This window comes from Pangasianodon hypophthalmus, chromosome 11 (genome assembly GCF_027358585.1).
Source record: "Pangasianodon hypophthalmus isolate fPanHyp1 chromosome 11, fPanHyp1.pri, whole genome shotgun sequence".
NCBI classification, from domain to species: Eukaryota; Metazoa; Chordata; class Actinopteri; order Siluriformes; family Pangasiidae; genus Pangasianodon; species Pangasianodon hypophthalmus.
Window position 1 is genome coordinate 21,700,653 of NC_069720.1, and position 15,746 is coordinate 21,716,398.

The 15,746-nt window shown below is 38.6% G+C and overlaps 1 protein-coding gene across 1 annotated transcript in view; it reads right to left on the minus strand.

Moving 5' to 3' along the window:
- Window positions 1-4,785: 4,785 nt before the first annotated feature.
- Window positions 4,786-15,746, minus strand: part of thsd7bb (thrombospondin, type I, domain containing 7Bb) — an 82,626-nt gene continuing 71,665 nt past the window's right edge. The window contains 12 exon segments of the mRNA XM_053238379.1: window positions 4,786-5,566; window positions 7,262-7,349; window positions 7,680-7,866; window positions 8,293-8,375; window positions 8,919-9,014; window positions 9,210-9,383; window positions 10,487-10,661; window positions 11,704-11,849; window positions 14,426-14,540; window positions 14,671-14,786; window positions 14,900-15,038; window positions 15,296-15,446. Of these exon segments, the coding sequence (XP_053094354.1) occupies window positions 5,485-5,566; window positions 7,262-7,349; window positions 7,680-7,866; window positions 8,293-8,375; window positions 8,919-9,014; window positions 9,210-9,383; window positions 10,487-10,661; window positions 11,704-11,849; window positions 14,426-14,540; window positions 14,671-14,786; window positions 14,900-15,038; window positions 15,296-15,446 (1,552 nt within the window). The 3' untranslated portion in view covers window positions 4,786-5,484.

Here is a 15,746-nt window from a genome sequence, read left to right on the forward strand (position 1 = left end):
ATTCAGAATTTAAGCAGAAGATTTCCATTTAAAAAAGTATTTGTTATTTGCAGCTGAGGTCTTGGCATATACAGTTGAAAGAAAAAAGTTGGGAGTGCTTTTTGATTTCTGCATTAATGCCTTTTGGTGTTGGGGTGCAGTATCTCTACACTTCAAATATAGCATCGTGCAATTCTGTCAAAAAGTTCAACATCCTGGTGGTCTTTTGCAAACTTAAGATACAAAGCAGTGTTTTTTTCTTTTCTTTTTCTTTTTTTTAGCCAGTACTGGTTTACTCTGTGGTGTTGTTCCATTACATTATGGTGGAGGAAGCATCACAGTTTGGGGCTAATTTTGGAGCTGCCTGGATTGCCCTCAAAAACAGAAGGAACAATGAATTCAAAATTGAAAAAAGAAATTTTACAGGGCAACGTCAGCGTAGTAGTCTGTCATTTCAAGCTTAATAAAATATCTGGAGGAATGGTCTTAACTTCCTCCTCACCTTTATGCAGCAGCTACAGGAAATGCTCTGCTGGAGGTTTCTACTGCTTAAGGGGGTTCTCCCAATTATTAGATCCCTAACAGTTTTTTTTTTCGCAATTTTTTTATTCGTAATTTTTTCCCAAGCTAAGACTCTGAAAGATTAATTAACATGCATAATAAAGATATAAACAGGATGTTTAGGATGTGTTGATGCAGGTAGATGCAGTGGGTTCACAGTGTTTCTTGCAGCTGTATATACAGAGAGACACTGTGATTTTGTGAACTTTGCATAATGTTTTGAGGAAACAGGCTTGAAAGCAACTGGAACGGTGTCATTATTAGCAGGGGAATGACTTGCTTATTATAATGAGACAAAAGCATATTTATTAAATAAAATGAGGAATTTTGTTTCCCTTCTCAAACCATGATCAACCATGGTGATCAAACCATCATGAAACGGAACAGGGAACAAATTTTTAGTGTCTACTAGAAGTTTCTAAGAGACGAACCTTTGTTTATTCCCTAAGAAGGGAAAAAAGAAGAGATGGCAGAGATACCAAGGAATGAGCAAAGGATCTAAAAAGCTAACTTTTTCCATGATTGTACCTTCCATAAATAGGCTTTATCTATCAGCAAAATCCTAAAGTGTTCTACAGTATATATTGGAAAGAGGTCTGAAGCAGATGTGTAACCAAGGTGAGAAAAAAAAAACCTTCATTATAAGGGTGACAGAAAGTAGCTGTCAGTGTTCATGTGAAACATACTCCAGCAAGTACCATCATTCCCATGACCTGTCCTGGTTGTACAGAATACCCGCTCATAACCAGTGCTGTCCTTTCTCCATGTTTGATTGATAATGCCTGTCTGACTCTGCATGAAATTCAGAAGGTGCCAGGCCGCCTCCCGGTGCAGACGGAGTTGGAGAAAATGAAATCGATCGGGTTGTGCAGAGACAAGTCGCTCCAACAGCCTGTATCGCACTTTTGTCAATAGGCCTCTACCTTTATTGATCCTGAGCGGGAAAACTTCTGCTGGCATGCTCACCAGTCTAGCTGATTAAACTGCTGCTGAAAACAAATGAGAGATTTGATTAGAGAAGAAAAACGCTGAGGTTTTAAAGCAACCAGTCACTAAGATAAGAGATCTCTTATTTATGATTCATGGGCAAGAGTGGTTCAGAGAGGTTCTTCTGATGCCAAAAATGTAAATTTGGGGACAGACTCACTTGACAGAAACAGCACTGCAGAAGCACAGGTTACTTCCAAGAGAAGCTATTTTCTCAGATGCCTCTCAGTTTTAATATCTTTAATATCTCTCCACTAATATTAGGCAATTCATTATTTCAGTTATTACAGGATTGTGTTCAAAATATCTAGGATGGGGGCTCTCCAGGACCAGGATTGAGAAATTCAAATTACACCCAGAACATCTTCATACTTCTAAATGATGCATATTCAGTGCTGGCAACTAAATAAAAGATACATTAGGGAAAGTTATTCACGGTCAGACTTAAGTTACACAGGTGCTTAACTTGATTGTCTAGTGGATCATTCAGATACTGTATTTGGACAGTTCACACTTCCAAGGTTGGCAGCTTCACACTGGTAGGCGAATTGAATATCTTCCAATACTGGAGAGGAAATATTTGTTCTTCAAGAGAAACAGAGTTTTGTGCACATAAGCTAACCTCCAAAAGTTATTATTTTTCTGTTATATTTCTCAAAAAAAAAGGGTTAAAAATGTTGCTTAATTCTGAAGAATGAAAGAATGAAACCTGGTGATTGCATGTGAGAAAGAAAACACAACATGTTTGTATGTGTGGCGTGTGTGTGTGTGTAGAACGACTACGTTGTTATTAGGCGAAGAAGGGGACTCGTCTTCCCTGTGGGTGAGTACTTTAAATAGTATAGGAAGTGGCAGACTTAATTTCCCATGCACAATTACACACACCACCCCTCACTGGAGCCATCAGGCAAAATCAAAGGAGTTAGAAAAGAGGCTTAATAAAACTTTTTTTTTTTTTTTTTTTAATCCCCTTTTTTCTTTGTTGGTTGGTGCTGCACGGTGGTCAGAGTAGTGCTATGTTGGTTTATTGACACTAATGAGGTGAGTTGAAATCTGCTACCGTCTACTCACAAAGAATAAAACACACTTGTGGTTTCTGATTTTGACAGCGGCTCATCTGAAGCAGTTTAAGATGTACCTTTGTTCAAGTGTGTTCAATGAAGACGATGTGTTTGCTATTTTGTTCAGCAAACTTCCTTGCTGAACTACATCCATTCCACAACCACACAACTGAAACTAGTCAAAAAAAAAAAAAAATCAGGCATTGGAAAATGGAGAAAGTCACCGTGGTGCATATGCATTTCTGATGTATGGACATTATCTACTCCATAATCCCCTTTTCCCTCTCTCAATCTTGGCAATATACAGTATCTTACAGTAGAAAGATTTCTTTACATCATAGACATTTACACTTTGCCTTTGTTTGCAGAAATGTTAGATTTTATTTATGACTATCTGCTACAAAACAAGATTTTGGTGGCAGCAGAGTATTTTTAAAATAGCGTAATTTGGAGTAAAAATGGCAACCCTGGCAACCCTGTCATTAACTCTCCTGTCCACTGCTTCCCCTTCAGTGAAAATGTTCACAGAGGGAGCGTGGGGTAGCGTGATTCCTGCCCCAATAGGCTTGTTGCAGTTTTCAGTTTTTCTATGGAGCTAAATAAGGCATGCTGCCCCACGATTGCGCAACATCTAGAAAGGCAAGCAAATTAATGGCAAACTGGCTTAGATCTGTCAAATAGCATTTAAAAAAAAAATCACTGAATCAAAAGAGGTGATTAGTATTTCAACAGAATTTAAAATGAGTGAATGAGGACTTTATGAAAATTAACTTTTGCTGAAAGGTTGATATATATATATATATATATATATATATATATATATATATATATATATATATGTGGTGAGAACTTGTCTGCTGGGAAAATGCTACTTGAAGGAAATTTCCCTAGAGTGTTGCAATGTTGTCCTCCAGCGAGTAAACCCTGGGTTTGATGAAAGAGCTAGTTTTGTGGTAAGGTGCGGCATGCTGTATGGGAATGATGTATGGTCCTGCGGCTGGATGATGTGTTTGTTTGTTCAGCGCACACGTGAGAAGAATCTCGCTGCGCCGAGACGCTATTAGGACCCAAGCTCACAGTCTTATCTCATCTGATAAGACACACACTGAGCAAGAGAGTGCTTCCTCTCAAATGCAGCGCAGACGGAGGAGAGTGGAGAGATAGAGGAGTGGAGAAGAAGAGAGGAGTGGGGTGTCCGAGAAGATAGGACAGGTGAAGGAGAAAGGCAGATCTAGGATGGGGTGAATCTCTCTATGATGAACTGTATGGTGAAATGCTTGACACAATCCTTTAGGCTGTTGACTGTCTATCCTGGGTGTAGATTTTTTTTACACCTTATACTGGAAACTGGTGCTAAAAGGAAAGAGTGTGTTCGTGTATTTGATGACACTGCAGGATGTGTGTGAAAGATAAGTGCAAGTATTTTGGAAATAAGTGAATTATTAATCTTGTGGTGAACTCATTTAGAGATAAAATGATTCATTGTCTAAATAGCCTTCAGTATTATCTTTTTGGAGCATAATAGGTTCTTTTTAACTTGAACTCATAAATCAATGTACCCAATTTCATATCTGTATGTGGGCAAGGCTTATCGCAGACCTCCATTGGTGCATTTTGCATGGCTGGAGAATCAAACTACCTCAGGAGTGGAGTTGATTCAGACCGCTCCCAATCTAAAATTCTTCTTCGCGTTATTTGACTCTGTTGATGCCACATGTGAAGAGTGTGCAGAATACAGATGAAGGATGAAGTCGTATTTTTATCCAACCTATAGACCAGATACAGACTTGAAAACTGGACAAACTAACTCATTGTTAGTCCACCTATTGCATTGTCTCCACCCATAAATCCAGAATCGGGTTCCCATTTCTTGATCCTGGAGCAGACGTGATGACATTTGAAGTTTTTCTGTGGATATATTTCTGTGGGTTTTCAGTTTGCATTATATTACCACCTACTGTCACTTCCATGCTTGTGCAGCCTGCTTCCTGTAGCCGATACGGCACATCTAGCCATAATGATTCGACGAACTCTGTGATGCTACTTATCCTCAGCTTGATATCAGTTTGAGTTTGGTCCAGTTCAGCTGGTTGGGATTAATAGGAGGTGACAGAAGAGCTCAGTAGTGGAGCAGCTTGCGCAGATGTCAGTGACGATTTCACTTAATTTCAGACCAGACAGAAGAGAATCTGACAGACTAAATGACTAAAATGAATTAGCAGAAGATGCAGCTGGGTTTGGGACACTTTAGCTGGTCTGCATTTTTGTTGCCCTGTGATTATATCCACCCAGCAAATCCAGGCAATTCACTACAGTATCCATCACTGTGTTATGTCAAAAATGAATGCACGATTATCTTTTCTCAGAAGATTTGAATTTATTTACAAACCATTCAAGACACAGTTATGACATACATATCACAAAATAGCTATATAACTGCTGCTGATCCTCATGAGCCAAAATTTTTGTGAGTGATTTAAGCCACACACAATGTCAATCCAATGTCTGGATTTAACAAAATCCAGTGGTAGTCAGCCTCAGGAAGAGTGATCAGCCAGCTTCATAAAAAACAACACCAACATGTAACTTTACAATATAGACAACAAAACAAAACACTACTTGATACTGCACTAACATAGTGCATAAGGGGAGTCTGTTTTGACAAAAAATGAATCCATTTTCAATATTTCATTTTTCCTCTGTGATAATTCTCCAGCTGTTTTTAGCCCACTGTACATTTGTTCTGTAAAAATCAAACCACAAAAGCACACACTACATGTAGAGGCACAGGGCTTGGTTTGAAACAGCATGGTTCTTGCAGCTGGAATGACCTTGGTTTGTCTCAGGAGGTCTCTGAGTTGCATAAGCTGGAGTTGTAGTCTCAACGACAGAATAGTCACATGTCTGCATCCCCATCATAGGCCAGTGCTAAAGCCCTTTGGGTCCTACAGGAGTTTGGATCATCCTTAGGGTTTTTGCTGGTAGAATACACACATGCACATATTAATCAGATAGGAAACAGTATTTCATACACTTCCAATTTACACCACTAGAGGGTGGCACTTTACTAGGAAATGCTGTAAAATGAGCAGTGACTATAACAGGTTCTGTTTATTGCCACATTAAGCTTTAAAATCTATATAACATACCTGTCAAAATCTATGGCAAAATTTTACTTTAGGGGAATATGACTACATGACACCTAAATGAGCTCTTCATGACAACTGACATTAATGTACATACACTTTTATAAAGGCTCAAATTTGTCAATTTTGTCAATTCTAATGTCACTCTGATATAACAAGTAATAATAACTTTTTATATAGCGCCTTTCCAACAGCCAAGGTCGCTTTACAAGTCAGATTTAAGGAATACAAATAAACATCAATATCAAAGGACAGAACACATGTCAAGTAATATACAGAGGTCACTTACGAAGCTAGATTAGAGATGCACATACCAACACATAACACATACCTATACAGAGCCCACTTACAAAAATTAGCTTAGAGATGCAGAGAGAATTTATACGAACATCCATAACAGGGTATGATTTACAGACTGAGAACAGAAGAGTAATATTCAGAGAAAAAAAAAGTGTTTTTAAGAGGTTTTTGAAGGAGAGAAGGGAGAATGCTTGACGGATGTCTTGGGGAAGAGCATTTCACAATCTGGGAGCCACAACACTGAAAGATCTAGCTCCCATAGTCACCAGACGAAACTTAGGAGTGACTAACAATCTCTCACTAGAAGATCGTAAGGAACGGGCAGGAATATAAAGCAGAAGTAAGTCGGATAAATATGCAGGACTAAGGTTATGGAGAGCTTTATAAGTGAGGATTAGTATCTTGTAGTTTATGTGCAAGGAAATCGGAAGCCAATGAAGGTGATAGAGGATTGGGGTAATGTGATCATTCTTTCTCGTGTGGGTGATCAAGCGAGCTGCAGAGTTTTGAACATATTGTATATAATGATATTTTGATATAATGATACAACAAGTGACCTGAGATACATACATTTTTTGTTGACGAAGTTGTTATGACACACACACACACACACACACACACACACAAACCTTATTTCTGGCAACTGACTTCGTAACTAACTATGTTATTAATTGTGTAATATAGCTTATGAGATACAGATTATGTGGTTAACTGGAAAATTAAGTTGCGCCCTATAAAGATTGTGAAAATTTCATCAGTGACAATCATTACACCGTAACAACATTGTATATTCCCTCTAACTTTTAAGTAAAGTAAATTTTAAATTCCTGCTTCGATTTTCATGAAAACCCACAAATTATGTTTTTTTCTGGCCTTTTCTGGACTTTTAGTTGATTATTTATAACATATTCATGACTATGAATTTATGAAATTTATGAAAACCTATAACATATGCAATGACTCCATAAGACATTTATTTATTCATTAATCTTCAGTAACCGCATTATCTTGACCACACACACACCCATTCGCACACACATTCACACCTAAGGAGAATTCCGAACCGGAACGTTTTAGGGTCAAAGCGGCACTTTTGTGCCTTTTTTGTTGTCTTGTTTTTGTGGTACAGTCATGTTTATTACTTCAGATAAAAAAATGAATTACAGTCTACAAGCATTAGTAACACTACATACTGTTAATACTGATAGTACTATATACTACACTTACCACAGTAGAAAGGACATTGTGATGATGAGGAGGATCATGATGAATCCGCCTGCCATTAGCGCGTACACCCACAGCCTGACCCGCCCATCTGGTAATTAACATAGAGAAGGCAGCTTCATATAAATTATCCTTACCTGCTGATCTGTGAGCAGATTTGCATCTGATACTGAGCAAATGAATAGAGAAAGATGGTTTTCTAAGTCATGAGCCAACTGATTTTCAATCCCAGTACTGTTTTCCCTGCAATAACACAAAAGATTTATCTCAAGTGGAAATTATGCAGAACTTCCAGAACTCCAGATCTCAGGATGATGTGTTTAGAGCAGGGAAAACACAGAAATATGCAGTGCTGGAAAAGGAATGAGAACCACTGCAGTAGTACAGGGAGATAAATAGAGATAAATACAGCTTTTTGCACCTGGGCCGAGCGGCTGCAATGTCCAGGGTCTACTCTCGTTCTGTTTGTGCATGCGCCTCAGACGTCCCCCGCTTCTCTTCACATTTGCTTTCTTGTAGTCTGACCCTGGGGTTTTCATACAGTAATCCAAGAAGCCATTCGAGGTCATGACCTCGGTGAAGCCCTTCTCACAGCCGCACATCCCACTCTGACAGAGAAAAGCAGAATGAAACTGCTGTGTTGTTGTTATCAGTCATTAACTCTGTCAAATCTTTGTGTTTTGTACAGCTGTGATTTTGTTTGTAGATTTTCCTGTCAAGTATCATAAGGATGCTTGGCTGATGCTCAGATGTTCCCAGTGTGAATTTGACAATGAGAACTGAAGAGAGGTGTAAGTTGTCACACCTGATGCTTTATAAGATGATATTGCTTTTATAGCAATATACTGATATGTAACACTATAAACATTATACATGCCTGCTGATTCATTTATAAATGAATCAATACACTTAATTTATCTTTATATATCAGCAGGGTGATGCAAACAGTGATGTGGGACAAGATGGCAAAATGTGTTGCAACCACAGTAATATGTTAAGTGATAGATCTGTCACAGTGCCACAGTATTGGTTACCTGTGTACAGAAGGAGAAGGGCTTGGTACATGGTGGACTGCACTGATGCACAGTGGAGGGTTTAGTCTGAGGAAAACACCCTCCTAACGAGAAAAACACGTTATCATAATCATTCACTCATGCATCTTCAGTAATCAGGGCCACAGTATGTGTTAGTCTGTGGTTTATAGAAATATGGAAAAGAACAGTTTGTTATTTTTAGAGCCCTCAATTCAGCTGCAATGTTAATTGCATTTCAGATTAAAACATAGTCAAGCCTTCTCCCCACCGAACCACACCCTCTGCAGAAACTACATACAGTGCCTCGCATAAGTATTCACCCCTTTAGTCATTAGTCAGAGCAAGAAACAAGAGGCCAATGTGATGCTACCACCACCATGCTTCCCTGTGAGGATGGCGTTCTCAGTGTTTTGAATGCTTTGAAATTGTATAACTCATAGTTCTGGAAACACTTTTAAAAATGACAAACTGCACATTTGAAACATTTCTAGGCTGTCTAACAGTTATAGGAATTCACTATTGTAATGCCTGCTTAAGAATCATAAGCTCGTATGTACCATCTACAGGAAAATCTAATTAGACTGGCACTATATCATACATAAATAATGAGCAAATAGCATTACTACCAGTGACATTAACCCCGTCAGAGCGCTGACACCACACTGCTCTCTGATTATCTTTCCATTCGCCTGTGACCCACTCATAACTGAGACAGGTTCCTCCTGCATACGGACACACACACACACACACACAGACACACACACACAGACAAAAATGTCAATAAGTATACATTGCTTAGCTAATTTCATGGCTATCCAGCACTGACTGACATCTTGCATAATGCCATCTTGGTAAAGCAAATCTAGTGCATGAGCAGGCTCATGGTTGCCATTTCGCTGACACCACTGACCACTCACGTTGGCACGGTCGTGTTTCATAGACTTGACTCGGACAGGAGGCCTTGTTCTCTGGGACCTGGATGATCACTGCTCTGGATCGAGCCTGGTGCCCCCATGTCTCAAAGCTCCGTCCGTCCAGACAAAGCAGCTGGCACACACTCCATGGTGACCAATTGGTCAGATGACAGTCTCCTGATGAGTTGCGACAAGCAAGGACAGTGATTCAAGTTTATGTTCAAAGTAAAATAAAAGCACCATTAAATAAAATAAGGTGATTTTAGTCCCACATGACACCCATCCTATATCTCCACATCCCCAAGCATGGAGTATCTATCTATTTATTAACCTAAATAGTGTTTAGACCGATGACCGGGGTGCACCTGGGTGAAAAGAGAAATGTGCACTTTGTTTTATCAGCCTTATCCCTCAGTTCCATGTTTTACCATTAAAAAGGGATATTTTAAAAAGGCACACTACTAACACAGGTTACACGTGTAAATACATATTGTAATTAGCCATGTTTGCATATTTAATTGCAGCTACATGTTGCTCATGTGTTGGAACATTATAGTTCTTACAGTGGAATAAGGGCACTATAATATAAAGTGTTAATGGACGTTAATGGCTAATTAGAACAAAAAAATAATGTACAGTTCTCTGTTAATTAGTAGAATACACATTTGCTATCAACAACAACAATGACATTACAGGTGTCTTGTTTCTCAAATATCTTACAATTACAATAGTTACAATATCTTAGTTACATAACTCTGATAATACTGATTTTGCCTTTTTTTTGATATTTCTCCTTCCACCACGAAAATCTGGGAGTGTGAGGGCTATCCTATCGTTAACGAGTTTGCTAGCAAACTTTGCTAATGGTCTTAATAATATAAGGTTACCTTAATATAAGCAAACTTGAATTTAATATGTAGCCTAACATTACCTACTGCTGGAGAGGTAACACTAACTAAACTAACTAGCAAAATTAGTAAAGTGCTTTTGGTAGTGTTTAGGTAGCTTGCTACTATAGCTAATGGGGCTAAATGATGACATGTAAAAAACATATCTGTTACAAATATGGGCACTTCTGCTTTTTTGGTGTTTAATGATGACGCAAAATCCTGTACAGTTTGGCCTTCTATGTGCTAATAATTGAGATAAAGATTTTTTTTTTTTTTTTTAATTTTAGCCTTGTCATCAAGTTAAAATAAATGCTTTGAGGTTCAAATGGAAACCTATCAGTCTTTTTCTTTTCCAGGATAATGAGTAAATGGTGTAGGTGTGTTTTTGACCTGGGCAGGGAATGGAGCAGGGCTGATGGAGCTCTGTCCCCATGGCTTTGCTCAGACCGTTCTCCACACAGTGCTCCTCCTGCACTGCTTTGGGATGAGGAGGCGTGGAGAGGGAACCCCAGTGCACCACACACGACACATTCCTCTCCCTCACCCCGTCACCACACTCCGCACCCTAAATATACACATACACACACTGGCAGGTTTATTATGGAAAGGCCTATATGATATATTTGAAATGGATATCTGTACACAAGGGTTTATTAAGTGTTCCTTGGATAATTAAGGGTCCTTTTCCTAAAGGTATTATATGCTGTACACTTTTTGCACCTTTGGTAAGTATCTTTTACCTAGAAAGGTGCATATAGTACTCTACCTTTAAAGCTTTACTCCAAAAGACAATTAGGGTTCAATTATATGTCCTTTAAATATTTTTTTTAATGTACACTATATCCATATTTCCAGATGAAAGATACATACCAAAGTCTAGTACCTTTTTTTTCTTAGAGTGTACTTGGAAAGCTTTCTGAAAATGAAATCCACTGTTGTAGGATAGAGTCTCCCCCCGTGGCACATTATTACTCAGGCATTGAAAATATTTCATCACTGACAAACCAGTTTACATCCAGAGTTATAGTAGTATTTACTGACACATTCTACTTTATTTTACATTTGCTATTTTCTCATTTTGGACTTTTATGACTGCAGTGGGGTCATATGAGATTAGAGCTGGAAAGATTTATAAGGTACATCTACTTCACTATTGCACTTAAGGGTATAATCAGTAATTTTTTTAAGAAACTAACTTCTTTGAAATGCAGAATGATTCCAGCCCGTCCCTTCAGAGTGCCAACAAAGCCATGTACCCAAACACATGCACAGACAAAACCAAAAACAGTCAGTGACTGGCAGTTCTGCATCATCTTTTTTTTTCCATCTTTTTTTTCACTGAGATCACATTTTTCTCCATGTTTGATGATAACATTAATTGAAGCTCTTGACCTGTATCTGTAGGATTTTATGCATTACGGTGCTGCCATATGATTGGCTGATGGGATGACTGCATGAATGAGCAGGCATATAGCAGTTCTTATTAAAGTGGTCACTGAGTGTAGTTTGTGAACAGTGCAATGGAACTTCTACAACAAGGTGCAAATTGCTATTTCCTGTGAGTGGGTATGTGTGTGTAAACTGAACAACAGGAATTGCATTGGTACCTCCACCCTGCAGGAGTTCCAGTCTCCCAGCATCCAGCTGTAGCAGGGTCTAATGGGACACGGTTTTGTTTGAGAGAGCTGAGAAGGACAGGGCCTACCACCTTCTCCTGCCTGATGTAGAACTAATCTGGAGCGTGTCATCTGACCTGAATAACCACACACACACACACACACACACACACACCCACACACACATGAAACATTATATTCCCAGGAGCAGCAGCATTATTTATGTAGTTAGCTATAATAAGCACCTGGGGCAGAGTTTCCTCCATGGGGTGAATGGAGGACCATGTGTAGATGTATGAGGCTGATTAACAGTTTTTAATTAACCCATAATGAGTTGATGCTTTAGAGGATTACAACTCTATGTGACATCAAAGGTAATACTGTTTTTTAAAAGTTCTTAAGTGCATACAACACAGCCAGATTAGAAAAATGCACGAAAAGATAAATTAATATATTTAGTGGCATATAATTTCACATTACTGCAATTATTTTATCCCAAGCTCATTTTCAACTGATGTCAGAAGGAAGGCTTATGCGTGGCCTTTTAATTCTGACACCATCTAGTAACTGAGCTTGATCTGTTAATTGTACTGAATATTTTGATATTTTATAGATTTTGATAATTCTAATTATTTTACGTATTTTAAACACCACAAACAATACTTAACCCGAGCATCAGTTTTTATGCACAATACACTTTTTAAATACTTTTGAATAAGCAAGAATAAGACTGAGCATTTATACTGTGCATACAATCACACACTTATTAGAAAATAAAATAAGGTAAGGTAAGACTTAACTTGCACCCTATGTCATAACCATGGAATAAATCATGAGTTGCCATGACATTTTATGTCCAGCGATATGAGAGTAACACGCATCCATTACTGGTATGTAAACTGCATATGTTTAATGACAGATGACTGAAAGTGCTCATTTCTGATTGGCTGGGAGGCGTCCATTACTGTCTTTTTTTCTTAAAGACTTCCTTTAACACATTTTTGGTTAAAAAATCATTTCCATTTCTAAATCATTGCTCCTGACACTCAACTTCTACCGTACTGAAATGTAACCAAGACAGTGAACATAAATAACAGCTTGGACTAGACCGATTATTTACGCTTGCCCATCCAATCACTACATGAACATTAGAAAAAAGGAATCACACGCATTTATGCAGCAAACAAGTATGTAATAGACTAAAACAGATAGAAATCTTTTAATTAAAAGTGACAAGAACAGAATGACATAACACTCTTCGTAACCATAGCAACTGTACTGTATAACAGTACCTACTGATTTGGCAGTGGATGTGAAAGGTAAATAAAATGACACCTAGTTACTATTTCAATTAAGATTAAGTGGAACGTGTAGAAAGCTTTTGTTAATTTAAATGATGGATAAGTCATACCAGCCAAAGCAGCAGAACATAATGAGTTGCTTCTTTGCCATTGCTTCATCTGCTATTTTCTCTTTTTTGCAATTATTGGGACACTATGTTGGCTGTTCATCATTTATTTAAATTACAGCGTTGTTAAACTCTCGAATCTGATTTGGTCAGAAAGTGTTTATCAGAGGCTTATTAACTTTGAGAGAAAAAGATTAGGCTGGTGAGACTGGGAATGACTCTTTATAGCTGTTATAACATACGTGATAACAAGAAGTACCTTCTTATGCGGACATTCCACAATGTCAAATGTAACTACACTATACTGCCAAACATATATAGACACCTGACACACACATATGTGCTTGCTAAACATCTCATTATAGATTTAGTCCCCCTTTAATGACCTCTGCTTTTTCAGAGAAGGCTTTCCACGAGCGTGGCTGTGGGGATTTGTGTTGATTCAGCTACAGGAGCTTTAATGAGATCAGGCGCTGATGTTGGTGAGGAGGTCTGGGGTTCAGTCAGTGTTCCAGTTCATCCCAAAGGTGTTCAGTGGGGTTGAGGTCAGGGCTCTGTGCAGGACACTCGAGTTCTTCCACTCCGACCTTCACACACCATGTCTTCCTGGAGCTCGCATTGTGCACAGTGGCACTGTTGTGCTGGAACAGGTTTGGGCCTCTTAGTTCCAGTAAAGGGGAATTCCTAATGCTACAGCTTAATAAGACATCCTATATAACTGTGTGCTTCAAACTTTGTGGCAACAGTTATGTTATATTATGCACACATCTGGGTGTGATGGTCAGGTATCCACATACTGTACTTTCGGTCATACAGTGTATAAGTGGATAAAATATACAGTGTTGTTCTTTAATAATAAAAAAAAGCACTGACAAATTGCTGTGGTATAAGAGGCATAAAACACAATGGGGCATGGTGTAATAGGAGAATAATCACCAGTGGTGTGGTGTGATGGCCCTGAAATTGATAACATTACATAAAAATCTATGCTTCCATAGAACTGACTGAATACTAATAATAATGTCATAAAATAATAAGAATAAATAAATGATAAAAATTATGTATGTCGTGTAGGATGTTTCCTAGGTGGTACTATGTGTGTGTGTGACATAATTAATCAAAAAATCATTCACTAGAGCATGTAATGCAAGATGCCAATATGGCAGCTATCATGACAAGAGCATGACAGGCAGTGCCACATCAAAATTTGTAAAAACGACAATATATGTGAGGCAGGAAAAGGTTAGATGAGAAATAGCATTACAAGGAGCATTTAAACAAATTTGCTGAATGGTGTTGTCATACTTTGCGCTCCACAGGTGTGTGAGCACTCAGACCAGAGTGACCAGTCAGACAGCAGGCAGTCAACAGGACAGCTCACTTCACATGGAGCAGACAGCTTCCCTCGTGAAGGACCCCACTGGCGTTAGATCACAGATAGGAATTGTATAGATCAGGGTTTAACATTCCTCACATACACACATTGACTGAAATGATTTAATAGGATGTAAGAACAAAATAGTGCTAAAATTCTGTAATGTGTTCATCACCTCTTTGCACATACTGAGTTCTACGAGCTTTCCGTCACTATCGATGCAGTTCAGCAGGCGCGTCTTCGTTCCTTGGCCACATACTGCATTATCACTGAGCTGACAACTGCTCCAGTCTTTGAATCATACACACATATAGTACTTATAAAGGTACATCATTATATGTTTATAACACTAGTAATGTTATGGCAAGAACAGTGTGTTTATGTGTATTTTTGTGTACGAGTACCTGAATAAGCATAGGAGTACGAGAGACAGGTAGTGTTGGTACAGGACTGCGTTTGATTCAGCTCAGGGCAGGAGTGTCCTCTTCCTGGCATCCTCAGTACTCTTTTAGTCCTCCATCTTAATTCCTTCTCGTTACAGCCCTGGAGACATACACATGGATATTTGTCTTTAATAAGCTACTTACCGCTATGCTACACCTAAATCTAACCTTAGCCTTAACCTTACATTTTTCAGCTTTTTATGTTGTCGCAGTTTTTGTGACAAGGCAGTTTTCCATGTGTGGACCTGCCAAATGCGACCACAAAAGTCAAAACTGTCTGATATTCCTATTATTTCAGAGACATTGATATATAAACTGAATCAATTCAATTGGTCAGTCGGTCACTCACTCACTCACCATAGGGCATTCACTCCACGAGCTCCATTCTGATGTGACGCATTGGCCAGGGCAGGGCAGGTGGCAGGCTTGAGCAGTGATTGGCCGATCATCCTGGCCACACAAAGAGTCATTCACGCTGCTGAGCCTGTCCTCTTCCTTCCTCACACACCTCCCGATACATCATGCAATGGAAGATTCGTAAAGCTTTATTCATGAACAAAAAAGTTTGGCTTTCAAAAAAACAACAGAATAACATTGATAAGTTGAGTTGTTCCTCTTATAGCATGTATTTAAATTAAAGATGGTGACACTACAAATATCTGGTCTTTATAATGAAATGCTCAAGCATCCTACTTATCCTACTTTAAATTATTCCTTGTTAGACGGAAAAATAACTCGCATGTTAAATAAGTCTCAATGTCATAGATGTTGTAGCCCAGTTATAACCTTAGTCCTTTGTGAAAAATGG